Raw genomic sequence first — 27459 nt, 5'->3', positions numbered from 1 at the left:
AAAAAAATAAGAATATAGTAAAGAAAAAAAAATATATAACATCGCAACAAGTATAAACAATTTTAGTAACTTATCTCTTATTCCTCTTAGTTTGCATTCGTTTTCATCTTTTTAATTGTAATGTTTAATAAAATTACTATTAAAGAAAGATAAACCACGTAATCATCCCTATCAACCAGCCCCATCCTCGCGTAAAGCAGCGCTGGGCGCGAGTCGCCGCTCCGCTCCCTGAGCCGCGAGCGCGCTCGGCCGGCGTGCGCCTCTCGGCCGGCGAGGCGCTTTGCAGACGTCCCCCGAGGGCCGCTCTCCTCGCCGCGCATGCGCCTGAGCCTGTGCCCGGCAGGCCGGGCGGCCGGCCTCTTTAGAGACGCTCCCCGGCAGCCCTCTCGGCGCGCAAGATGGCGGCGGCCGAGAGGGAGCCCGGCGCGGCGGCGGAGCAGGAGCAGGAGCAGGAGCAGGAGCAGCGGGCGGGCCCCGGCCCGGCCCCGCTCGGCCTGACGGAGCTGCCCGGCGAGCTGCTGGAGCTCATCCTGTGCTGCGGCTCGCTGGGCGCTGCCGACCTGGGCCGCCTGGCCTGCACCTGCCGCCGCCTGAGGGAGGCCTGCCAGCCCCGCGGGAAAGTCTGGCGGGAGCTGCTCCGGCGCAGGTGGGCGGGCAGGGCGCCTCTGGGCACGGGCAGAGCGCCGGGGTGGGTGGGTGGGTGGGTGGGTGGGTGGGTGGGTGGGGGAGGAGGGCGGGGGTGCAGGCCGGGAGGAGCCTCCGGGTTTTGCTGCACGGGGTGCACGAGGGTGTCCGGGCATGTGCAGAGTGCGGGGGGGGCAGAGAGGAGGGGCTGTCCCAGCCGGGAGGAGCTTCCGAGTTTTGCGTCTGGGAAGAGGGTGAGTCTGGCATGTGCAGAGGGCCGGGGGCAAGGAGGAGGGGTGGAGTCCCAGCCAAGAGGAGCTTCTGGGTTTGCGGCACAGGATGCACCAGGGTGGGAAGGGGGTGTCTCTGGGCATGTGCAGAGGACCAGGGGCAAGGAGGAGGGTGGTGCCCCAGGCCCAAGAGGAGCTTCCCGGTTTTGCAGCACGTGATGCCCCAGGAATGGCGAGGTTGTGAAGGGATGCCTCTGGGCATGGGCAGAGGGCTGGTGCAGGAGAAGAAAGAAAGGGCTCAGGAGGCGTATTCAGCCATTGCCTTGGGTTTGGGTGTAAAAATACAGGCTACCGGTTGGGAAGGCGCCGTTTGTGTGGGGAGGAAAAAGAGGAGGGCTCAAAGCTGCAGAACCTGGAGACCTTTTTCAGTCTATGCTAGGTTGTCAGGTTCGGGGGAGGGGGCTGGTGACCCAGCAGGCGTGGTGGCATTGGGAAGGTGGAACCTCTGCGCGTGGCCAGAACAGGGGAGAACATAGTTAAGGTGTATTCTGATGGTAGACCACCTTGATCAAATGAATTTATCTATCTATCATATTTTTATCACCGCCCATCTCCCCCACATGGGGGACCCTGGGCGGTTCACAGTAAAAACAATTTAAAATTCAGCAAAATTATAAATCATACCAATACTCAATAAATATAAAATACAATAAAATCCAAGCAAGGGCAGATCAAATTCAGCCCAGAAAGGGGTAAGGCTGGTCCCTGCAGGGCTAGGGGACTAACCAGCTCCAGGAATAATAGAATTGCCCTGCTTTGCTAACGGATTGAGAGAGAACTTTGTCATCTGGATTCTATTACATTTTAGTATATTTATATTTTATTCTTTGTTTATATTATATTATTGTACAGTATTTATATTACATTGTGGTTAATGGTTTTTTACTGTAAACCACCCAGAGTCCCTCCTTGAGGGGAAGATGGGCGGTGATAAATTTGACAAATAAATAAATAAGCGTATCCAGTAGAAGGGTATATAAATCATAAAAAAAAAAAGATACAAAGTCTTTCAAATGAACACTGAGCAAATACAGCAAATACAGCTCTTCCGTGCTGCAATAAAGTTAAATCATACAAATACCTCAGTCACAGGCGGGAAATTAGATATGTGGTGCCATACAGGGGTCTTCCCTAAGCCCCTTCTGTTTTTCCTGAGCATTAGGTGACACATTAGGGCTGGATCCCGCTTCTGTCATGACAGCTCCTGGATCCCCTGTTGTGAAGGTCAGAGAGAGTTACGTTGTATTTTGCCCCAAATCCTCTCGTCCCAGGGAAACTCACTGACAAAGCGATGAAAGCCATTAAGGAGGCAGCAATTTTGCAAAATAAAATGCTTGCATCATTTGGGGTTGGAGGTCTCAAGTGCCCGGATCACCTACTGTGCAAGGATTTAAAAATGGTGACCTTCCGCGCTTCGTGAGGCTGCTGTTCCTCCTTCCAAAATTAGTGTGTTCATCATCGCTGGATTACAAGATGTAGAAAATTTCCCAATGTTTGGTCAATTGTACTGATTCTTGGTAGGTGCATCTTTAGAAGTTGTGTCTTTCGAAGGGGGGCTGAAATCTGTTTTCCTGTCCTGAAACCAGTCTAAAAACTAGAAAGGGAAAGCAAGTTCACTCAGGAACAATTGGAGCTGGGATATACCTTGAAATGAGGCAAAATTTTTCAGATCCAAATAATCCAGAATCTCCTTCTGTAGAGGCCGCGGAAATATCTTTTTTATTAGGACAGTCTTTGTTGATCCAGTAATCTTAAATTGGGCAACGTAGCGTTCGTTTCTGATTCTGAAATGCGGTTTTGTAGCATGTAAGAGCTTGAATCCCACACCCACACCCATCAGGACTCATTAAAGCAGCCATGTCTGACTCACACCTTTGTTCATCTCCCAGGTGTTTTCAGAATATGATCCAAAGCAATCTTAACATAGATATATTCACTGTTTTAACAACAGGGATTTCAGAATCCCAGAGTTACATTCCCTTTCAATTGCCCTTCCCCGCAGATCAGTGTTTCTCAACCTTGGCAGCTTGAAGCTGTGTGGACTTCAGCTCCCAGAATTCCCCAGCCAGCCATGTTGAAAAGATGACATTGCTTTAAATTTTTGCATATATCTTTAATATCTGGCAAATGATTTTGCTTTTGCAGACCCCTGAGAGGGTCTTGGGGGACCCCAGGTCCTTGGGCCACACTTTTAAGAAACGCTGATTGTCAAAAGCCTAAATTTAACCCAGCAGTGATCTCTCTGTGACAGACAAATTCTATTCCTAAACCAAATTACATGTCAAACATGGCCTTCTACCCCTCAATATTTCCTGCTTCAAGAGGCCCTTGATGGCAGTGATAGCCTGGGCTGCATTCAGTAAGGACACTTGGACATTGAAACCCCCCTAGGACAGATGTCACAGCAATTCCAGCATTACCCCCCTGAGCCATTATTTTTTAATCCCTTGCATGCTACTCTTCTTAGATCTTCCACACTGGATTATCCTTTACTGAGCTGTTCTCTACGCCTTCAAAATCTCTTTCTGGTGAGCCGCCACCATTGCGAACTCTAGTTGAAATGCAGAGTTAGATTGCTTCTGTCCACCACGTTCAATAGGCATCGGGTTGTGCTTGCTGATGTTAAACTTCATTATTTTATTTTACCATCGAGTTGACAAAAGGCAGCATTTGTGAGGGATGCATCCAACAACCTGCTTTGCTATTCCCAAAGCTGATATCAGTTTTTTGTATCTGCTTGCTTTCATATCTGCTTTATGTACTTTCTTTCCTGTGATAGATGAATTTTGTCGGGTAAAGGCCAGTGGGTGCCAAATGACTCTTTCCCTGGAATATGGTCACACGCTGTTACATTATTATTGCAACTGTTTGTTTTAGGGCAGCGAGTAAAGAATAAGTCCTCCAACTGAATTTGCAGCAGAGGATTTAAAGCTCTCCGATGTAATTACTTAAAATGGAGCCCGGCCCAGAGGAACGGGGTCAATAACTCTTTGCCTGCCAGAAAGTCTCACGTTCAAAGAAATGGCCGCTTTTGGAATGCAGGCCTCTATTATCGCTCGCCCACACAGTTGGATCTGAATCTTTGGAAGGTCCAATTTGGCTGCTGGTGCGCTAAAGCTGATCTCTGAATCGCAGACGCAGCTTGGAAGCGAACCCAGGGTTTTAGCTTGCTGAACCCGCCGATTGTTCAGCCTTTTTTGCAGGTGCAGAAGGAATATCTGCTTCCTTTGAACTGTTCGGTCGGAGTTTTGGAAGCCAGCTGGCAGTTGGAAAAAGAGAAAGAGCTGTCTTCCTCTGCCAAGACATGAACAAAGCCAGGCAGCCAGCAAAATTCGCCATCTCCCAGGAAGAAGCCAAGGACAGAAATTTACATATATCTCTTTCCAGATCTCTTGTCATTACTGACTGTGCAAGTGTTAATGCAAATACTTGCAAATTGCACTTTGCTCTCCAGCAGTGAAAAAAAGAGATATCGGTAAAAGTCCTGAACCAAAAAGTAGAAACAACAACAAGAGAACCTTGTGTGGCATCCTTGCAGTCTTCTGTATGTATTGTGATGTGGTTTATTTGAGATGCATCCTTTCCAGTGCTGAGCAGATAGGTAGATTTATTTATTATATTTATTTAAAATGTTGATGTGGCCACCCAACCCGAACCACACATCTTTAGCGCATGGGCCCAAAATACAAATAACGTCAAGTAGAGTTTGGTCCACTGATAATCTTAATCCAATGACCTGTTGTTTTAGAACATTCACCGTTCCTTAAATTTTGTCTGCACAGTTCATAATTGCTGGAAGTCTGTTTTAAAACCACATCTGCTTTCTGTGCAATTGGCTGATGATGTCTTTGGAAACAGCCTATGCAGTACCCTGAATTTTGCTCAGGAATCTGTTCCGCTTTGTATATAGGCCTGTGGTTTGTAGTTGATTGATTACGTACCATCAAGTAAGAGTCAACTCTTAGCAACCACCTAGGTAGATTTTCTCCATGCTAATGTGTCCCCTAACCTGGTCATGTAGTTGATTAGTTAATTAAAATTAACTAATCTTGCTTGGAGTGGGGAGAGGAAGAGCCATCCTTGGGGCTGGTTAGTCCCCTAGCCCTGCAGGGACCAGCCTTACCCCTTTATGGGCTGAATTTGATCTGCCCTTGCTTGGATTGGATTGTATTTTATATTTACTGAGTATCGGTATGATTTATAATTTTGCTGAATTTTAAATTGTTTTTGCATCTCCTCCCGTGTGGGGGAGATGGGCGATGATAAAAAATATGATTGATAGATAAATAAAATCCTTATGATCTTCCTTGTAGTGGAGATTAGGCAGATTCCAGGCAGATTCTTCGGCATTTCCAAGGAGGGCTGGGAAGCCAGCCCAATCAATTCAGGGGGGGATGAACCATGCTCTAATTGTGTATAAGACAATTTCCTGTGTTTTTCATTGTTAGTTTGGATTAAGGTGTCATGTTGGAGCAAGCCAGGCATTCATGGAAAACGCGTTACGCAGTCCTGGAGCTAACACTCTAAAGGCCCCATCCCGTATTATCAGCCCCAGGAATAGAGAAGGAAACGGAGTTTGTTGGGGGGAGGTAATCTATATGTACATCTAATTTTTAAATTTTTTTACATACTTATGGGACAGATAGAGTCCCATGGTGCAAAGAGGTCACAGGCAAAGCAGATGCTTTGAATGTGAAAGATTTCTAGTTTAACACTAGGCATCTCCAGGTAGAAGAAAGTGCAGGGCTGCTATGCTCTTCATTAAAGCAGCCCTCCCTTTTTTTCAGGCTCATGTGGAAGCCTGAAAAAAGTAGGGCTGCTCTAAGATGTTTCCTTCCTTCATTCCTTCCTTCCTCCCTCCCTCCCTCCCTCCCTCCCCTCCCCTCCCCTCCCCTCCCCTTCCCTTCTGTCATGAGTAAGGATGGCGAGCAGGGGGCTCCCATCCAGACTGTCAAGCGCATGCGTAGCACTGAGGAATTGGGCAGCCATTCAAAGAGACACAGATCGGGACCGCCTTAACCCTTGGGGGTTATATGTCTGGGTTTTTCCCACGCTTCTTCAGTTTGTTAGGATTCCTGTTAAGTACTAGCAATAAATATTAGAGACCAGTTCCTTGTCTCAGCGTGTTTCCTGGTTGTTAGGACACCTTCCTTCCTTCCTTCCTTCCTAATTTGTATGGCCCTTCTTTCCCTTTGACTTATCCTTAGTAGCTTTTAGATATCAGTGCCCTTTTCGATGTGCCTTCCCAATTGGTGGGAAAAGAAGAACTGGTGGCTGAATCTGACTGCACCAAAATCATGTCATTAAGCTGTTTATTTTATCTACTCAGAAGGTTCTGTCACTGAGGAGGACATAGCGGGTCTGTTGCCGATTGGGCAGTCCTGAAAATAACAGCTTTGCTAAGCTGAGCGGAAGGCGCTTGTTTCCACACTAAGCCATTTGTTCAGGATCAGCAGCCAGCTTTGAACATTTCCACGTCTTTCTTCCCCCTTCCCACTCCCCCACATTCTGTGGGCTCTCTACTCTTACGTTCCTTTTAGTGGATGGGCAGCTCTATAAATTCGTTGAATTAAAAATAATAATCTCCCTACCGCAAGTCTAAAATAAATGGGGTAAAAACGAACATTTCCCCCCGGCCTGAATCTGCTAACAAAGCACTCCTTGGTTTTGTCTGCCCAAATGTTAGGATCTCGTTCAGATTTGGAACGACTGGGTGACGACTGGGTGTGAACTTTCATACTGTATGTCTTCCTCTGGCATAGGTGGCCTTCTTTAATGAAATACTACAATCAGACAGATAGTGTGAATTGGCTGGAAGAATACCAAGAACGGCATAAAGCAGGCTTGAAAGCTCAGAGGATCGTTGCCTCATTTTCCAAAAGGTTTTTTTCAGAGCACGTAAGATTTTTCTGGTTGACCTTGCAGATAAATCCAATGTACTGCTACTTGTTTGTAGAAAATATCCAGATTGCCTTTCTCTTTTTCTGCCTGGTTTTATTTTTGTGGGGGTGGTGGTGGAAGGGGAGGCGTTACCTTTTTTTTCTTGCTTCCAGTATGTGGTAGTAAAAGTCACAAGTTCCAACCCACAGTGGAGTGCTTTGCACCCATGAAATTTCTTGAAAATACATAACTAACAAGATTCTCAAATAATGTGTAATGTGATATTATGCGAGTCTGTTACCCCTTTGACAGTTGTATGGGACATATTCTTAAATACGGTCTAGTTAAGTATTTATTGTTCCTTAAGTAGTAAATATTACTATGACTAATACATCTTTCCTGAGAGCCAATTTGGCGTAGTGGTTAAGTTGCTGGCCTAGAAACCAGGAGTCTGTGAGTTCTAGTCCCGCCTTAGTCATGAAAGCCGGCTGGGTGACTTTGGGCCAGTTCCTCTCTCAGCCCAACCCACCTCACAGGGTTGTTGTTGTGGAGGAATAGGAGGCAGGCATATTAAGTAGGTTCGCTGCGTTGTGTGTGTGTGTGTGTGTGCCTTCGAGTCAGTGTTGACTCCTGGTGACTGCCTGAATAAGTCCCTGCAGTTTTCTTGCAAAATTTTCAGAGGTGGTTTGCCCTCACCTGCTTCTTCCTAGGGCTGAGAGAGCAGGACTGGCCCAAGATCGCCATCTTGAGTTGTACATTAAAAAAAAGGTGAGATAAAAATCTAGTAATAATAATACTTAAATAGTAAATATTTTTATTACCGTTCTACAAATTCTGCATGTCACTCCAAACGGGTGGCTTAACTTTTAAGCCCTGTTACAGAACAGGACGTTCCCGCCTTTCCCATGGTCCTGCAGCCTTGGGCTTCGCATCTTAAAAATCAGGGAGGCTTCCCCAAGAGAATGGGCCGCTATGAAGGCCGCTACTGTTCTCAAACCCTGAGCAGAAAATTACTTGTTACATTCGTTGTTAAAGGATCTCCACCTGGATCTCTCCATCTGTAATTCAGTACTTTCCCTTGAAGGGATGTTGGTGGCATATTCTGAGCCAGCATGTCTGGTGATGAAGGGTTGGGTTAGGACTGGGGAGCCCCCCAGCTGGTGACTTCGCACCAGTTCCCTTCTTTCTGCCCAGTTGATTTCACAAGCTGGTTGTTGTGAGGTCAGCCTTGCAAGGGAGTCCAGACAAGAAGCACAAGCCATGAGTACCAACACGGCCTTTATTGTAAGGTTCCAGGGACAGAATCTTGCAAGTCTGGAAGTATCTCTCCCCTCCCTTACTTTTGCTTTCCCGAAAACTAGAACCTTCTGAAAGGCTTTCTCGATCCCCATTCATACCCTTTTGGACTCAGAGTTCGTTTATCCTGTTCTATAGGCTGTGGCTCTTCCTCCTGTCTCCCAAGGTCATTCCCACAGACCAAACACCCCGGGATAAAATAGAGATTGCTATCCTGAGCTCCATCTAATAATAATCACATGTCACTTTTTGAAAATGGGCATATGACCTATGGATCAAAGTAAAGGTATTTTTTCAATTTGCCCCCCCCCCCAAACCATGGAAACTCTGCCCCCTCTGGCAATAAGCAGGTTTGCTTCAAACTCTCCACTGGTTTTGTTGGGGTTTGGAGAAGCCAAATCTGCTAGGGTGCTTTGTGTCCTGCGGTCATCTTGGTAAACGGGTGGTCCTTTTTCTTTTAAATCTTGGTATGGTCTAGTGGTTAAGGTGCCGGGCTAGAAACCTGGAGTCTGTGAGTTCTAGTCCTGCCTTAGGCATGAAAGCCGGCTGGGTGAACTTGAGCCAGTCCCTCCCTCTCAGCCCAACTCACCTCACAGGGTTGCTGTTGTGGGGAAAATAGGAGGAGGGAAGGAGTACTAGGTATGTTCGCCGCCTTGAGTTATTTATAAAAATAATAAAGGCGGGATAGAAGATAAATAAATAAAATAAAAACTATGAACCAATCCAAAAGCTACAAATGAAATTGTGTCTGATTATTCCTGGGATTGTTGTAGAAAGCTGTTTAGCAGTAGAATAATTGCCCTGTTCTTCCATTAGGTGCCCTGTGATGGCTTCACTGATATCGAGACTCTTGATTGTCCTACCCATTTCTTTGAGGATGAGCTGATGTCCATTCTTAATACAGGAGGCAGGTGAGACTCACTCTAAATCTCTAGGAAAGAACATTTGGTGGCTTTTTCAGTGGGCATAGTATACACATTGACTTTACATTTTATTTTTAAATTACATATGTGTCCTGCCTGTTTCCCAAGGGGCTCAAGAGCAGCCTACTTAGCATTCCCTAACATTATCTTCCCAACAAGCCTTTGAGGTAGATTCAGCTGAAAAATCATCACACACCTTACAAGAATTAAGAACTAATTAAGAATTAAAATCTCTACAAGAACCGTTCCATCCTATTCCTGAGAAAATGTTTTTATATGCTGTTTGCTGTAGATGTCATCTTGGATTTCCTGCAAGACATCATACAGAAAGAGCCTGGTTTCACAGGTAGATTTAATGGACTAAAAGTCAGCTGGGTTGTCTGCTAAGGTTTACTTAATTGATCGGCCCTTTTGTTAAGCAGGCTCTTTTTAATTTTACGAAAAAGAGTTTCATAAAATTTTCATTATGATGGGAATGTGGGGTGCAGACTGGTTATGAGTTGTTTTATTTAAAGCATTCGTGGAATTTTAAATGGACAGTGTTTCTGCATTTATTTCATTTTCCAGCTCTTCAGGTTAACTTTCTATGTTGTTGAGATGAGCGTTCTGATTAAAAGGCCTCACACATCCTGATGAAGCAGGAAGTGTCTTTGTTACCTCTTGATCATACCACAGTCTTTGCTCTTTCTTTTTCTGAGTCAAAACTGGTTCCCTGGACGTGTTTAGAATCCTGCTGCTCCTTTAGAAAATAAATATGTATTAGGGGTGATCAAGGTAGATCAACTACCTTCTGATTCAGATTTTGGATTCTGTATGGATCATCTCTGCAGTCTAAATGGAATAAAATAAATAAATAAAAATTTCAGAATGTTGGTCGATTCAGCTTTCTGCTCTGATTTTAAAATAATGCTGAACGAGTGAATTGATTTCAAGGCATCCTGTTTATTCAATGATGTGATCCAGATCTTCTGTTTGACTCCGAAAGAGGCTTCAGTTTGGAGATTGGATCTAACCACCTCCTGATGGAATGTCTAAACGGAAACTTTCCACATATATTTATAGCTCCCAAGTCTGCAGGGTGGGATTGTTTTTAAACTCAACTGTAATTCTCTGTAAGTTTCTTATGGGAGGGATGATATCACGATTTAAGGACAAAATTATCTTTATAAACAAGAAAAAATAATTCTAACATTTTAATAAAATCCTGCTTTTTCCTCTGGACTGGATTGTCCCTTCTGTTCCATGCCAAAATCTCTTTTTAACATTCATTCAGGGCTTCCTCTTTGCAATCATAGTCTGTTTTCTGTTCTCCTGGGAGTGGCCAAGCAGATATTCATCACAGTGGTTTCCTTTACCCTGCAGGAAAGACCTGACATGGAAGTACTACGCAAAGAAAATTCTTTACTTTCTGCGGCAACAGAACATTTTAAAGAAACTGAAGACGTATCTTCAGTACTCACCAGATGAGCAGTCCTTTTTGGAAGGTTGGTAGTAGATGGCCCCGGAAGGGTAACCTGGAATAATTGCTTTTGAAAGTGACTCCACACCACCCAGTACAGATTCTTGTGTGCCTGAACTTCATTAACCGAAGTGGTGAGCAAACCATGATTGATCTGTAGCTAAATCTCAGGGGTGCAGTCAAGGAAACAAAAAGTTCTCCCTCTGGGCTCAAATATTGTCTCTCAGACGAAATGCGTTCTGTGTTTATCTGAAGGTAAAAGGTCTCATTTGTGTGCACGTTAATTTGCTTTTCTGTGTTAAGCTCTTTTCACTTTGCCCTAACGTCTAATAAGGATGGGCAATCTTTCAGCAGCTGAGATTTGGGAGAAGTCTCAGGGCTTTGTTGGGCAAAGTGGTAACGCAAATGCATAGGGCCCAGGTTTCTTTTTGGAGAAGGGATCAGGGAGGGGGCCTGGGGTCTGGTCGCAAAACTACTTTCAGTCCATCTTAGACCTTCTGCCGCCGTGTTCATGTCATTCCTGACTCAAAATGTTAGCAAGCCGCAGCACCCGTTTTCAGCAGTCAGTCCGTCAAACTTTATTTCGGGCAAAGACCAGCATAGAATGACACAATTAACCAACTGTTTAAGAGTAAAAGGGGAGGACCAAACATAAAACACAAGCTGCTAAACAATACAAAATACTACTGTCACTACTGTTACCATCTACAGCAGTTAGGTTCAGTGGAAGTTAGCGCTATCAGGAAAGGAGTTCTAGGGTCTGACGTCCTCTGGAGCCAAAATTGCCCACCTCCATAGTACCTGGTTTAAAGCTGGCCAAAGTCTGTCTAAGGGGCTGTTTGATGAAGGCGCAAGTCCTGCTAGAGCAAGAGCAGGTAAATATTGGGGGATTAGTGGCAACCCACTTTCATCTGTAACTAAAGAATATGTGGATCTTCTAATGTTGTCACAAGTCAGACTTGACTTGCAGGAGACTTTATCCTTTACATGCTGAATATTTAGGGAATGTCTGGGCATGATATCGGCTCCAGCTTCAGATGGTTCTGTTTTATTTCAAAACCTCCAGACGTTTTGTTGCCCGAGTTTGCTATTAGAGAGGACAGCATACATTTTTGGTGGGGAGAGTAAGTAGCTTGAAGATGGGTGACAAACTAAGGCACGGTGGAATCAGAGGGGTTGTTTAAAGGAATGGGATGTTAGCATAGATGATTCTGAAACCGAAGTGGAAAGAAATCTCAAGGTAGAGCAGTAAAAAGGAGAAGTAGAAACGACGCTGTTAAAATGTAGCTACAGGTAGTCCTCACTTAACCATAATTGAGACCGGAATTTCAGTTGCTAAGCAAAGTGGTCATTAAGCGAATCTGACCTGATTTTACGACCTTTTTGTGGTGGTTAAGCAAATCACTGCGGGCATTAAGCAAACCACATGGTCATTAAGCAGATCACATGGTTCTCCATTGGTTTTGCTTGCCAGAAGCCATCTGGGAAGGTAGAAAATGGTGATCATGTGACCACGGGATGCTGCAGCGGTCATAAATGCGAACCGGTTGCCAAGTGCCCAAATCACATGACCATGGGGATGCTGCGATGGCCATGAAGACCAGTCGTAAGTCAGTTTTTCAGCCCTGTCGTAAGTCCAAACCATCACTAAATGAATGGTTGTTAAGCGAAGACTGCCTGTATATATCCCTTTGAACACTGAATATCTTCACATTGAGGCTGGGCAGCCAACTCTCAGCATTGCAATTCATTGTATCTCCACCTCAGCAAGTTTAAGATGTATGAATGCTGGCTGGGGAATTCTGGGAGTTGAAGCCCACGCATCTTAAACTTGCTGAGCTTGAGAAAGACAGCTCTAATTTGAATTCTTGCACTGAGCAGGGCCTTCACCTAAATGGCCCCTTCCTGCTCCGTGATACTGTCATTCAGGATCAAAATGACGTTTCTGCTTAGGGTTGTAGCCCATCTACCATGCCAAACCGACGTCCCGGATCTCTCCTGGCTTCTCCTAGGGGCTGTGCTGGTTGACCAATACTGTAACCCTTTGTCGGAGATCTTGCTCGAGAATATCCAGGCCCAGATTGATGACATTGCTGCTAAAGTTTGTAGATTTCTCAAATCCAGAAATCCCAGACATCCAAGTGTGGACCGAAAAGCAGGTATGGCACTAAGCACAGTTCTCTTTTGTCAACCTTTTCTACGACAGACCTGCTTTTCTGGGAGATGAAGCCCACCCACGGTTGCCAAATCCACAGGAGTAGGCAGTCAAGACCAAAGATAAATAATAAATAAAATATCGGACTTGACTCATTGATACAGTCATCCCAGAAATGGGTAACGTGGGCTCTGTGGATCAGTAATTTCCAGCTTGGGCAACTTGCACATGGGTGGACACTGAACTCCCAGAGTTCCCCAGCTAGCATGGCCATTGCTGAGAACTCTGGGGGTTGAAGTCCACACATCTGGAGGTTGCTGAAGTTGGGAAATACGGATGTGACTGAACTACAGCTCCCGGCAGTAGAGCATGCTGGGAGTTGTCATTCAGCAACCCCTGAAGAGGCCTACGTTGCACGCCTCTGATTTAGTCCATAATGTCTCTATCCTCTGGTGGTTGTGGGGAGAAATAGGAGAAGGAAGTGTTACATACTCCGTGTTGCGCTCCAGAGGGAGAGACAAAATATCCAACTAATAAACAGTTGCATTTCTTTGCTTAAATAAATAAATCAAGTGAGACAGTGTAGCACGGCGGTTAAGGTGTTGTGACTAAGGGGAGATCCGGGTTCACATCCGCTTCCAGCCATGGAAACACTCTGCTTTCTGGGGCGCATCATTCTCTTTCAGCCCAACCAGCCTTGCAGTGTTGGGCTGGAAAAACCCAGAGGAGGAGGGAATGATAACTCTACTGGAAGAAAGATGGGGTACAAATACATAAGCCAATGAAATATTCCTCTTTCTCTTACTTTCATTGCCTTTCCTTTTTTTAGGAGAGGTCTTGATAGTCTCTCAAGTGGAGCTTCAGAGGCAGGTTCTCGATGCCATAAACTACGTCCTCTATGAGCAGTTGAAATACCGAGGAAACGAGGTGGATTATTACAATTCTCAGAATTCATACATCCATCAGGTAAGGCCTGTTAGAGTACTGGAAAGCATTTGGCCCGAGAGATCAGAAAAAAAAACAAGGCATTTCTATAAAAATAAATGTGTTTACAGAAAGCACAAAAACATAGTTTCATATCCAGATATCCTAAAAGGTAAAGGTTTCCCTTGTCGTAAAGTCCAGTCGAGTCCGACTCTAGGGGGCGGTGCTCATCTCCGTTTCTAAGCCTTGGAGCCGGCGTTGTCATAGACACTTCCGGGTCATGTGGCCAGCATGACGACTCGGAACGCCGTTACCTTCCCGCCGAAGTGGTACCTATTGATCTACTCACATTTGCATGTTTTCGAACTGCTAGGTGAGCAGGAGCTGGGATTAACAACGGGAGCTCACCCCGCCGCACGGTTTCGAACCGCCGACCTTCCAATCGACAGCTCAGCGGTTTAACCCGCAGCGCCACCGCGTCCCTATATCCTGGATAGGCACAAAAACTTTACGAGCTCATATTCACAAGCTCAGACACGCACATGCGCTCTGAGTAGGACTGGAAGGAAGGCTGCGTAAAAGGGAACTGGAACAAGCCCAGGCAAATTCCCCTCCAGACAATTTCCCCAAAGAGCAGCTTTTTCTTATATGGTCATCTTTTTTCACACCCAAAAATGAGGGTACTTAAGTCTGACCTTCTGACTCTGCCAGAGTGATTTGTTACCATAGTAGCTTAATGGCTTGCTCCTTGCAAAAACAAGGAAATACCAACAGGGCCTTCTCCTTGACCAGACAAGGTTGAACAATATTTTTAGTCTATATTTCAGTTTGGACTATCATTCAGTTTGATGCAACCTCAAACCGATGGGCACAAAAGTTAGTCCGTTTCCCCAAGCGGACTAGTTCTGGGGACTAGATCTTCCCTCTTTTTTACCATTTCTTTTTTTCAAATTCCAGATCCAGGGAGCAGCCAAAACTTCTCATTCTTCTCTCTCTCCTTAAGGTTTTGATTCGCAGGACTGGAATCCCAATCAGCTTGTCGGTGCTCTATTTGACGGTTGCCAAGCAGTTGGGCGTCCGGCTCGAGGCGGTCAATTTTCCCAGCCACTTTCTGCTCAGATGGTGCCAAGGGAGAGAAGGGTAAGCTTCCCCCCCCCCCCATTCCACTTGGCTTGGGCACATTCCTCCCAGGAAACCAGTTTTCTAAACTGGCAGGCAGCTGTCTCAGGCAAGGCTACATTTAAACATCCCAGGTTGCAGTTCTCTTGCTAATTGTTGCCAGACGATGAAGTCATAGTAAAAAAAAGAGGGGGGGGTAATGTGTTTTCTTCTGCGAAAGAAAAAATGGTTGCGCTTGATTAGAAAACGCTGTTACTTAGCGGTAGAGAAATCAGTCATCAGTTGCCTTGTACTACAGTCTCATTAACTCCCAGAGAAGTGGCTGGCGTGTGAACGGAAAGCTGTCAATCCAGCCCCTGAGAGCTTTCTCGATGTTACAGGCTGATGAGGGCACAGCTGTCTGGAAGGAACAGAAACAGATTTCCAGCAGGTGAAGCAGCTTTTACTCAGAGGCCTCTCATGATCCTTCATCGTTGTTACTGATTTTGTTTATCGTTTAAATGATGCCGTTTCGCGCTGTACGGCCTCGTTGCAGGAGACTGAGGTTCACATGCACCGTCTCCTCTTTTGCAAAACACCCACTTAAACTTCAAAATAGTACTCCAGATGTAGCCTGAAGGGCTAAACGAGGAGATGGGCTTTGTGTTAGCCCTTCAAGGTAGTCCAGAAAGAAGCTCAATTCTATCTTTATTGTAAGGTTACAGTAACAGCATCTTGCAAGGCTGGAAGCATTTCTCCCCGCCTTTCCTTTTACTCTTCAGAAACCTAGGGAAGGTCCCTTCTGAAAGGCTTCCCACGGCCCCTCTCCTTCTGTGGGCTGAGATGCCTTTTATACACTGGTTGTTCAGTCTGCGGCTCTTCCTCCTGTCTCCCAAGGTCATTCCCACAGACCATTACACTTTGGGGGTGTTACTTCCGAGGTGTGGCACGCAGCTTCAACAGAGAGCAGGACATTTGCCCTTTGGAGGGGAAGCTGCATGCCTTTGCATTGTACCTGCATTTCTTTTGCAGTCTGTGCAACAGGCTAAAACTGGCAAGATGGGAACAAGTGTTAAAGGAGAACAGTTACATGCATTTAAATAACATGCATTCTCCGTTTAATAGCCCTCACTTTCCCCCACGTTCGTGGGGGGTTGGTTTTTTTTATAGTCAAGAGATCTGTCTTTGCAGTTGTAAACCGGCTTATGCCTTGAGTACCTCACCCAGTGCCTGCTACATACTTGTCTGTTTTCTTTGTTAAGATTCTTTTAATTAAACAGTGTGTCATTCTCTACCCTTAGACTTATTTTTCAAGGGTGCCACTAGGGATTTGCACAAGTCAGCAGAAATGAGGCCCAGTATTTTGCAAGCATGTTTTTTGGTTTTGTATAATGTGTGAACCCAGTCCTCGTATGGCAACTGAGATTTATGGTTTAGCGAGGTTCAGCCGACAAACCATACTCTGAAGCCTTTTGGCTTCGCCAGTTGAGTTTCACTATTGAATTTCAAAATGGCTGGATTTTGGTAATTTCAAGCTGTTTTTAGTAGCAGTCTGCTCTAATTTCCATTCTCGAACACTCTCAGGGCTGGAAAAATGATACAAATTTTGGATGGTTTGATGGGTGGGAATGGGAACATGAGCCACATGACATCCATTACTTTCTTAAAATTCCTTAAAATTGTTACCACCTCACCAGACAGCTCCTGCAGGTACCCAGTCTGTGCATAGTTCCAAGGTTCTGAGTTGCCTGTCATGTGTCATGCAAAACCTGCCCCCTTTCTCTGCGTTGTAAAAACAAGCTTCTTGTGACCTGACAGATGAAACCCCATGGTCTCATGCACGAGAGTCCCTTGTTCTGTCTGGCATCAGACAACAAATTACACTAATTTGTGTTTGGTTTCATTTTTCTTTTGCCAGGAGCACAAATATATTTGACTACGTGTACGTTGATGCTTTTGGAAAGGGGCGGCAGCTGACAGTGAAAGAATGCGAATACTTGATTGGGCACCACGTGACGGAGGAATTTTATGGCGTGGCGACAGCCAAAGAGGTTCTGCAGCGAATGGTGGGCAACTTGTTAAATATTGGAAAGCGGTAAGAATCCAGCAAATCTAATGCATTAGCACTGCATTAGAGGAAGTCCAGATCCCCACTTGACCATGGAGGTCCAAATCCCTGCTTGACCACAGAGGTCCAAATCCCCACTTGCCCACGGAGGTCCAAATCCCCACTTGCCCACGGAGGTCCAAATCCCTGCTTGCCCACAGAGATCCAAGTCTCCGCTTGACCATGGAGGTCCCCACTTGACCACAGAGGTCCAAATCCCCGCTTGACCAAGGAGGTCCAAGTCCCCGCTTGACCACGGAGGTCCAATTCCCCGCTTGACCAGAGAGGTCCAAGTTCCTGCTTAACCATGGAGGTCCCACTTGACCACAGAGGTCCAGGTCCCCACTTGACCATGGAGTTCCATGAGAGTCTTTGGGCCAGTCAGTCTCTCTTAGCCCAACCTACCTCACAAAGCTGTTGTTGGGTTACAAGAAGGGAAGGTTTGATGGGCTACAGTGAAGGGAGACTTCCATGTAAGTTCATCTACATTCTCCCAAGATGAATATAAATGAAATATAGTAATAAGATATTGTGCTTTTAGGGTATGCTGAAGCAGCTAAAGCTTGTCTCTTCTGTAAACTCATTAAGAAGCCTTAGACAAGCTGTCATTGTTGATCTCTGTGTGTAAGAAGGGATCTGCTTTTATATCCCATCATAACCAAGCACAGCCACCTGCAGTCCACCCACTTTAACTTCCCAGCACCGTCAAATAGAGTTGTGGAAGTGTGAGACCTTGCTTATCAGTGTAAAGGAACGTAGCAATGACCTTGGTGAAGGAATAGATGAACCGTTAACGGAGGCCAAACTGCAACTCAGTCCTAGGAAAGTGAAAAGCATAAGAATCTCAAAACAACCTTGCCTTGTTTCTGCTGGGTATAAGAGGGGGCAGGGAGGCTTTCAAGATACTCTGTGTTATTATACCCTACAACAACAAAGTAGCATTCTTAGAAGGCTTGTGATTTCTGTTTCCTGACCTGGCATACCTCAAAGGGCTGACAGTCCTGGACATGAGAATTATGAGTTGGGGCTGGCATTGGGCAAATGAATATTTCAAACCAGCTAATTACAAATATTGGTAACTTTGGTTAAACTCGGGTTTACTGTTAAAAGGTAAAGCCTCTTTTGAGCTGAGCTAGACTCCTGATGATTTCATGGATAGCGCTAGCTAACTTCCTTGGCCACAATATGAAGTGTCTTACCGTTGCCTTCTTCCAGGATGTTATTTCAGCTCCCCAATCCAACATACAACCCTGGAATTTCCAGGCCATTCCCCATCCAAGTACTAATCCCCATCTTAATCCAAGTACTAATCAGGTTTGATCCCTATTCAGAATCACCCAAGATTATCAAGGTGCTGCCATCTAGCTGGGCAGCTTTAGTATCATTTTAGTCTTATTTTTGGAAACGAACTTCATGAGAAGCAGATGCATGATAATTAGCTACTCTTGGGGGTAACGTGGTTCTAGCTTGATGACTAGCTCTGTGTGCTGAGTTAGGAGAAAAGAGAGTGAGTTGGGTCTAACATTTACAAGGCTTTATGAGCATTGAAGGAAGCGTGTTCATTTCAGGAATGGTGGAAAGTTCTGGGTGTGTGTATGTTGGAGAAGAGAAAATCAAGGGCAGAAACAATCGTCTTTAAATGTTTCAAAAAAATGTCCTGGAGAAGATGAACCTTAGAAAGCTGCTGCTTCTAGGAGGTGGGAAGCTAAACATTGAAAGAAACTTCAAAACACTAGGAGTTGTTGGACAGTGGAAGAAAGGACTGGAGTTGATGGACTGGTTGTGCTGTAGGCCTTCGACCAATGGCAGTATATAAGCAACAACATTAATTATGCACTTGACGCAAGATCTGGGACTGTGACTTCTTTGGAGGAAGACAGGTCAGCCAACTCTGTGGTAATTGGCAGTGGGACATCACAGCTAGATGATGGTATATGTATCTGTGAAAACATGACTTTGATGTGAACGTGTAAGTGTCTGTTTGCTAGGGAAAGTACTGACCAGTCATACCAGCTCCTGAGAGACTCTTTGGATCTGTACTTGGCCATGTATCCAGACAACGTGCAGCATCTAATGCTCCAGGCTAGATTGTATTTCCACCTCGGAATCTGGCCAGAGAAGGTACTTTGGATTCGTGCTATGTAGGTGAAGTACCAGGTGCATGAAATAAGTATGGAGATGGATGGTTGTTGCTACTCCTAAAGCTCTTGATTGTCTCTCCTTCCACTTCCCCTTCTTTTTTGAAAAGTTGGAGCCATACTGAACTCATCCACTTTGCATTTTTGATAGCCCCGTTATGACCCCAGTACTTTCTTCTTCAATTAGCCAAACTCTTACAAACCTTAAAATGATTGTTGGCAAGCATTGGCCTATAGGATTCTCATATATCTCCTCCCTCCCTCCCTAGACCATTTTGATCCCACTCAATTTTTGAATGAGTTGTGGATATTGTTCTCTGGGTTGCTGCTGTTTGATTGCTTTGATTTACTGCTGTTATTTTAGCCAGTTGTTTTTGTGTGACTTATTTTTTATCCCGTCGCCTTTTCTGTATAATTCAACTTTGCTTTTCTCGCATGATGAGGATTTTTTAAAAGTAACAGTTGCCAGATGTATCTTCGCTGCCAAAAAACCAAAGAAAGATATTTCAGCTCCGGTTTATTTAAGTTATCTTTTGGGGCTGTGCAGTGACATTAGTGTGTGTGTTTTTTTTTTTTACTCTTTTAAACCATCTTCAGAGGACTGTGTATCCTGAAAGGCAGTTTAAAAAAATTCAGATAAAGCTAGCCTGCTTTTGTGATCTCTGGACTAAAATAGGAGTTTCCAGACTTGTCTCTAGGTCAGAAAGCACACCGTTTCTCTCTCCCATTCCGACTCTACCTTTTTGCAAAAACAGTACCGAGTGGAATGAAAAAGGGATACTTAGGGGGAAAATCCTGGAATATGGGTTTAAGCTTCAATCCATGTTATTGCAATGACACTATTTTTTATTCACTTACAAAAAGCGGGTCAAAAAGGAAATATGCAGAGCTGTCCAGCAGCTACTGCTCAGTTGTCATATGCTAAATACTGAAAACAACAAAATAAATACCATAGATTGGAGCTGAGCTATAGGATGATTGATTGGGAGCTGTTTTGCTCTGTTAAAGGTTCTGGACATCTTGCAGCACATTCAGGCCTTGGACCCCACCCAGCAAGGAGCAGTGGGGTATCTAGTTCAACACACCCTGGAGCATATTGAGCGTCGGAAAGAAGAACCCGGTCCAGATGTGAAGCTTCATTTTGAGGAGAAACACAAAGACATCTGCTATTCCGTCGGCCTGATTATGAAACACAAAAGGTGAGCAAAGCCCACCTTTCCATACTTTTCCACGAGGATTCTGTAACTGCTTATTTCTCTGTTTAAGTAGGAATCAACATCTGTAGAACCAAAATATAACGTAGGATGGGCCAGTGTGTATTGTCAGCCTTTTAAGGTAGACCAGGTCAGGAAACCACATGACCAACTGGAACTCAATTGTTAGAGGGTATAATTACAGTTTCTGTAAATGGTGGTTCAACCCCTTCTACGAGGCCATCTCCAGACTCCTCTACCTACAGAAGGAAGACCTAACCCCTGCTTAGCTGGGAATCATGGGAGATGTTGTCATGCATACGTAGAAAGTGCCCAATTGAGTAGGCCTGGCTGAACCCTCAACTAACTCCATGGCTTAGTTTTGGATTTGTAGCTCACCAGGAAAGGAACTGGATTGTTTTCAGCTTTTTTAAAACATTTTTTACAGTCTTAATTTCACTGGCAGGTCTCAGCAGGTTATTTTCTCCCTTAGTGTCAGCCCTTCAGTGTAGACTAGGTTAGGAAACAGACACCAGATGAACTGTTAGAACTCTAGAGTTTTTGAATATAATGACAGAATCTTGAGAGCCCAACAGAGATTGTTTCTTTCCCCTCTTATGCTATAGAGAATCTAGAGGAGACAATCTTGAGTTTTTTCCTCACCCCTTCCCGTCTGTCTGGGCTAACTTAATATTTACCTAATTCCTTCTTTGTGCCCTTCTGCACATAGTTCCCTGTTCCCATAATCCTGACTTCTCTCTGTGGGATGAGGAGATTTGCTAGAGCTTCTGTTGATGTTATAAAATTGAGTTTGCATTGTAGAGGTTTCTACTTGCGTTGTAGCACTGGCTGTTCGTCTTGCACAGGTTGTCAATAATTTCCAAGAATGGGCGAATAAGGAAAAAACTAGACGAAAACACTACTCCTACCCCCGCAATTCAGCATATGGTGGGTCTTATTTTTGTACCGGCATTTTCTTCTGAATTTTTCATTGTAGTGGGGGAGATGATGGCCGTTTGCCAATCAAACCTCCAAAGGAATTCCATTGAGCTCCCTTAACATAAAGGTAGAAAGGGCGTGCTTTGATCCCAAAGCCTTCACACTCCAAATCCAGTCCCAAAGGTTGCCAAGCAGGCCACATGGGAAACCCAGCATGATAATAAATGAAACAAGAATGAGTTCCCAAATACATGATCTCCTTTATCACGAAGGGAATCTTCTCCAAACAGCAAAATGGGGTTGCAGGAGGGAGTTTTATCCACCTGCTCCCCATAAGGACAGAGTTAAAATTAGCGCAGCGAAAACACCATTTCTGGTTTGCCGCTGTTATTTTTAATCGTCTTCAAACACAGTTGCAAAGCTTCCCAGCCAGTTCTACCCAAATGCCGGATAATGTGGTAAGGTGGCGCAGTCAACGCCAGAGTGCTAAGGCATGTGGGAAAAGGTTTCATTAGTCATCCTTCTAGGTGAAACAAAATAGAAATGTGTGTTTATGCATTTTATTCATACACTGTGGATAGGCAATGGAGATAGGCATGTTCGGACTTCAGAGGGGGTTTTTGCAGGCAGTCTCTCGGACTGCAGCCATGAGGGTGGTCCAACCCTCACCCCCCACCCCCACATTTCTTAGAAGACATTTTGAGATAGTTGGTTGTCACTATCTCTTAATCTCCCAGGACCACTTCCACCACCCCAGTTTATTTTTGTCCTTCTCCCCACGCCCAGCAGCTGGGCAGGCTTCCATACAGCACTGATCTGCAGCCTTTTACCATCTCTATTTTCTCAGAATGCTTCTGAAAGCTATGTTGAAAATAAAGATGCAGCCCAGTGCTGATAATCCAGTTTGCAACATAGCCACTGTCCTTTTTGAGCCAGCTGGGTGACCTTGGGCCAGTCACTCTCTCTCTCAGTCCAACCCACCTCACAGGGTGGTTGTTGTGGGGAAAATAGGAGGAGGAAGGAGTGTTAGGTATGTTCGCCGCCTTGTATTTATAAAAATAATAAAGGTGGGATAGAAAATATTTTTAAAAAAAATACAGTTGAGTGGAACTTGGTGGGAATCAAGGGGGCGTATTGGTGAATGCTGTCTTTGAAATACACAGTTTTAGGAGCGTAGGCTATCAGAGGGAAATGTTCCGATTCAGTCCGTGCTTTGCTGTCTCTGTGGAGCGAGTGGGTTTTGCTTCCCAACTTTTGCCCTCTGTTGTAGGCTGGCCAAACAAAAACCTGACTCCTCGATGACTTTGCTGACAAGTAACAACTGTAGAAATTACATAACTGATAAATAAATGCCGTTGTGGGTGAGATGTTCTCCATTGTTAGCAACAAGAAGAGAATGTCAGTTGTTCTAAGTTGCAGTCCATGGATGGGGTCTTCTGTAAGTCGTTAACGAGAATATGAGTTTAGATGTCTGTGTGCCAGTGTTTTCACACAAAGGGGCATCACTTACGTTGATGTTCTGCAGCGTCCGTCATTGTTCTCAATGCAGAGTCTCCAGCAGGTTAACCTGCGGGATTGCCAGCCATTCAACCCTTGACGGAGTTGTGTGTCTTCTTTCTGTCTGAATTTAGATATGGCTACAACTGTGTGATCTATGGCTGGGATCCAGCATGCATGATGGGACAGGAGTGGATCCGAAACATGAATGTCCACAGCTTGCCGCAAGGGCCCAACCAGCCTTTCTACAATGTTTTAGTGGAAGATGGGTCATGCCGATATGCCGCCCAAGGTAGGCAGGCAGTGTTTTCAGCAAGCTTATTCGTGGTTCCTGCCCTTCCTTTAGACGTATGGGAAGAAAACTTATCTCAGTGTAGGGAAGTTAATTCATATAGATTTCCCCTCCGCTAATTTATTCTCAGAACTAATAGGGTAGAACTGGGAATGTTTTGGACAGTAGGAAGCTTCCTCATGCAGTGAGTCACAGGACAGTGCCAGTTGTCACACTTGCCTGCTCAGCAAATCAGGATGGCAGACTTGAGGCTTCAAGGATGTACTTTGTTCTTTAAGTAGAAATCCAGTTACACAAGATGTAGACCCTTAAAATTAAAGAATTCCCAAGAATTGGCCTCAAACCCAGCAGTGAACAGATTCACTGTCATTCCACATCAAAGACCATTCCTGGTATCTCCAGGTTCATACCATTTCAACCTGGTATCTCCAGGCTCATACCATTGGTGGGATCCAGCGGGGTTCTTCTTACAGCTAATGGTAGACCAGCTTCCTAGCGTGCTGAAGTTCTCATTCAACCCTGCCATTTCTTGATAGGACTGGGAAAACTCCCAGTCAGCTGATGTCAGCGGTGCTGATCTAAATGGACGGAAGTTCTCATTCAGCCCAAGACAGCTTCCTGTAGAACAACTCTGAGTAGTCACTAAGTGGGTTTTCACAATGCTTGCCACTGATGTGCGGGACTGATCCTTCCCTCATAATGCTTGTTGCCTGTTTCATGATAAGAACAGCGTGAGATGGAAAACTGATCTGCAGCTTTTTTCCTATGTTATTTTAGTAAGGCTTAGAATAAATGGTTCTCCCAGTAGAGGGCACTCTGAACAATTGGAATTACGATTGGGACAGTTTTTCTCCCATCTGCCTTTCTTCTCTTCTTCCTCCTCATAATTTAAACTTGGTCCACAACTCAGCTTCTGTTACAGGGGTATACAAAATTTGGATTAGAAGGCCTGTCTCTAAGTTGAGCTGGAGAAAGAGAAGGCTCCTGGATGTAATATAAGAGCTGGTGGCGGGGAGAAGGGGGGCAATAAGTGATGAAAGGAAAGGAAGATTTGGAACTCTGGGTTGGCAGACTGGCGGTTCACAGATCCAATGAGAAGACGGGGTTGCTAATTTGCTGAGAACTTTGAAATAATGGGTTTGCTGTTTAACTAACTCAAGCTGATCGGTATTATGCTTTGTCACAGACTATTCAGCCCTTGGCTCTGAATTTAAAGTTTTGCCAGACACCTTTTTGTTCATTTTTCTGCAGTATTTGTTTAGTGAGTGTAGTATATTCACAAGTTTTCAGTGTCTTCAGTGCAGGAGAGGTTAAAACTCCACCTCCAGTGAAAATAACATCCAGGAATATCATCAAAACACACAAGCAGCATGAAGGCCTCATAATCAAAATAAAATAAGAACCCCAGCATATAAACAGTGCATGAGAGAACAATTAGTGTCAGCAACTGAAACATGTACAGGTAGTCCTTGACTTCTGACCATTCATTTAACAACCATTCAGAGTTACGACAGTGCTGGGAAAAGTGACTTACAGCCAGTGCTCACACTTATGGCCATTGCAGTGTCCCTGAAGTCACATGATCAGGATTTGGGTGCTTGGCAGCCAGCATGAATTACAACAGTTGCAGCATCCTGGAGTCATGTGATCAAAATTCAGGCACTTGGCAACTAGCATGTATTTATGGCGGTTGCAGCACCCTAGGGTCATGTGATCACTATTTGTGACCTTCCCAGGGGGCTTCGAGGAAGCAAAGTCAATGGGGGGAGCCAGATTCGCTTAATGACAGCATGATTCATTTAACAACCATGGCAAAAGTCATAAAATCGGGCATGACTCACTTAACAATTGTATTGTTTAGCAGCAGAAGTTCTGGTCCCAGTTGTTGTCGTAAGTCAAGGACTACCCGTATCTTTTATTCAACTGCAGCAATGATACGGCTTAAAAGTTGAAGGCCAACTCTGTGGGGAAGTGGAGATGTGCTGCTGGTTCAGCTCTGGAGGTGGCCTTTTTGGCCAGCATCACAAAAATATTCCTACGCTCACTGAGCTTCTATGTGGAGGAGTCCTCACTGACTCTGTCCCTCCCCACGACTTTGGGAGCACCCGAGGGAGAACCCCTAAAGAGGACAGCCAAGGTCATACTGAGACTTGGAGACAAAAGCCTCCAAAGCAAAAAATACCTTTTTGTTGCTCTCCTCGCATGCTTGAGGCTCAAAGCAAAAGAGTCCCGATGGGAGGAAGGTTGCTCCCCTTTCCCGCCTCTCCCATTTATATTGGTTCAGAAATAAATGTTAACCAAGCCATTCGTCCTTCAAGGAAATTCATGGGGTGGGCAGACATTGGTCTCCAAGGCTAAGTAAACATGTTTACATGTTCCCTCTCTAGAATTCCCAAAACACATGAATCAGTGACACTATTTCTACTTCGGATATTGTGGAATATGTAACTCTAATAGGCCTAACAACAACAACATAATTGCATCAATCTGCATTTGGCATTTCACTGACCACAGAAGCGTGTTACTTGGAGAACCATGCAGCCTCCTTTCACAGCTCAGGTTTGTTAAGGGACACACACACACAGCCATATTCTTCCTCCCCTGAGAACTGGCCTGCCCTAAAATTGCTCTATCTTAGAAAAAGCAACTAGGGGCTGATGGCATCCTTTTGTGTGAGGTAGGTATAACAAATGCAAAAAAATAACTTTTCAAGGAGGAGGAGATTTCAGCAGCAGGCTTGGCTTTTATTCCTCATCTTCAAGTGACAACTGAAGTTGATGAACAGCAGCAGGCAGAAACCACTTTCTTCCTGGCAAATCATGGGTATTGAGTCCCACTCAGCTTGGCAAGGTCAAGGAAGCAGGAATTACGTAGATTTCAGGAAGGTGTCTAATGTATTTATCATTAGGGATAAATACGCGGTCTTGGAGAGTGGAAGAAGAATGTCCAGCCTTCGTTAAGGCAGAGTGTCATGGAATGCCTTGAATAGTTTCATCCCAGGTTTCTTGTTGTCTGACTGAGTTGCCAATTATGAGTTAAGCTACCCATAGATTCCCCTCCTATCTCTTGGTTGCTTCTGTCTTAACGTTTAATCCATGACTCTTGCAGCCTCCCCACAGTCTCTCACTTTTCCTTCCTTTTGCAGAGAATCTAGAACCCAACCCAGAACCTCATGAGATCCCTCACCCAGACATCGGCCGTTACTTCGAGGAGTTCGCTGAGAGGTACTATGTGGCAAACGCGGAGTTGGAGCTTCGGTACCCTGACGATTTGGAGCTCACCCGTTCGGCTGTCCAGGAAACTGATGAGAGCGGTGAATGAGGCCTTTCTTTCTTTCTTTCTTTCTTTCTTTCTTTCTTTCTTTCTTTCTTTCTTTCTTTCTTTAATTCCCTTTCTCTTTGCAAGAACAAAAGAGACTTTGTACAGCGGTGGCGAGAACTTCATCGTGGGGAACCTGCCGGTCTGGGGGAATTACATCTGGCTCGCTAGTAGTGAAGCATTCTGTTACGTAATCCCTCAGTTGTGTTGTGCCAACACTTGTAAAACTGTGTGGGTCACGCGAGTTGTGGAGACCACCTTCTCTAAAGGGGCTTCACTGTATGAAGAACTTCCTGGACCTTAAAAGTTCTCATTCTTGGAATTTTCAGTGGCCTGCAGATGGAAGCTGTGGATGACTCATGGGTGGGGCTTTCTGGACCTTACACAGCATCTACTGTCTTTGCTCAAGTTTGACCAGCAGCACGGTGCCAAAACCTTAGGAATGATGTTGATACTTCCTTACTCAAAGATCTCATAGAAGCATCGATGGGATCTCTCTCCACTTCTTCAGACCGGCAGCTCGAATTAGGAGACTGCGTTGGTTTTTTGGTTTTTTCCCCTGCTGGTTTCTTGGAGTCACATTCCAGCGCGTGCGCACACGGACACAAGGCCACCTTGGCAATGAAGCTGGACATGAATATCATCCTCCTTTCATTCTGCTTGTGTGCTTGTTGCTCTCTCCATTAGGAAAGGATGCACCATTATCATAAACGGTGTATTTCTCAAACATAGCTCATGTGGGAGGAAGAAAAAGCACAGAAGGATGTGTTAATGTCTAAAATTTCCTTTTCTCAGGGAATATACATGAGATCGGAGTTGGTTGATTTGCAAGCCATCTGGCAGAAAAAAACTGATCATGCTCTTTCATCAGGCATTGTAAATATATGTTGCAAGTCTGTGGAATATGTAATTTCTAAATTGGTGTGTCTGAGCAGAGTGCAGTTGACACTTGCTGGATTACGTGTTTAGTGGCACAGGAGGTAAGCTATTAATTATCACGTTGTAAAGGATAAAATGATACACTTCTATGATCTTCGTCCTGAATGTTGCTGTTTGTAGCAGTGAAATTGTTATTTTCAGGATCACTCTTAATTTGCATGCTGTGTTTTCATACTCTTTGAGAAGCACATTTCCCTGTGAAATTTAGCGTTACCTGCAGGGAGTGACTTGAAACAACTCGGAGGTTTGAGTTAGTTTGTTGTTCCGGGAACACCTGTGCATCCTTTGGCGTGCATTCATGTTTGGATCATGGTTGTGGAGCTGAATCCACCAGTGGGTTGCATCAAGCTGAAATAATTGTCCCTTGCGACGGCAGCCGCCAGCGGT

General features: G+C 44.9%; 1 protein-coding gene across 2 annotated transcripts; it reads left to right on the top strand.

The window, feature by feature from the left end:
• Positions 1-389: 389 nt before the first annotated feature.
• FBXO21 (F-box protein 21) lies at positions 390-27159 on the top strand. Of its 2 annotated transcripts, XM_063315911.1 has the most exons (12): positions 390-646; positions 6677-6812; positions 8907-9001; positions 10376-10497; positions 12485-12631; positions 13457-13593; positions 14555-14691; positions 16568-16744; positions 18745-18877; positions 19903-20093; positions 22658-22815; positions 25961-27159. In XM_063315911.1, exons 1-12 carry the CDS (start codon positions 399-401, stop codon positions 26134-26136), a joined length of 1857 nt encoding a protein of 618 aa, XP_063171981.1. In that variant the 5' UTR covers positions 390-398; the 3' UTR covers positions 26137-27159. The 2 variants fall into 2 exon arrangements, with proteins under 2 accessions (XP_063171981.1, XP_063171982.1); XM_063315912.1 differs by lacking the exon at positions 22658-22815 and having other exon boundaries at positions 25961-26127.
• The last annotated feature ends 300 nt before the right edge of the window (positions 27160-27459 follow it).

The sequence above is a fragment of the Candoia aspera genome, chromosome 15 (genome assembly GCF_035149785.1).
Source record: "Candoia aspera isolate rCanAsp1 chromosome 15, rCanAsp1.hap2, whole genome shotgun sequence".
NCBI classification, from domain to species: Eukaryota; Metazoa; Chordata; class Lepidosauria; order Squamata; family Boidae; genus Candoia; species Candoia aspera.
Note: the sequence above shows the minus strand (reverse complement) of the source record. Positions and strands in the feature narration are given on the sequence as shown.

Coding starts and splice junctions, on each gene's coding strand:
- FBXO21 (XM_063315911.1), top strand. CDS start 399: ATGGCGGCGGCCGAGAGGGAGCCCGGCGCGGCGGCGGAGCAGGAGCAG. Junction 9,002..10,375: donor ATTCTTAATACAGGAGGCAG/GTGAGACTCACT, acceptor TTTACCCTGCAG/GAAAGACCTGACATGGAAGT. Junction 20,094..22,657: donor CTGATTATGAAACACAAAAG/GTGAGCAAAGCC, acceptor GTCTGAATTTAG/ATATGGCTACAACTGTGTGA.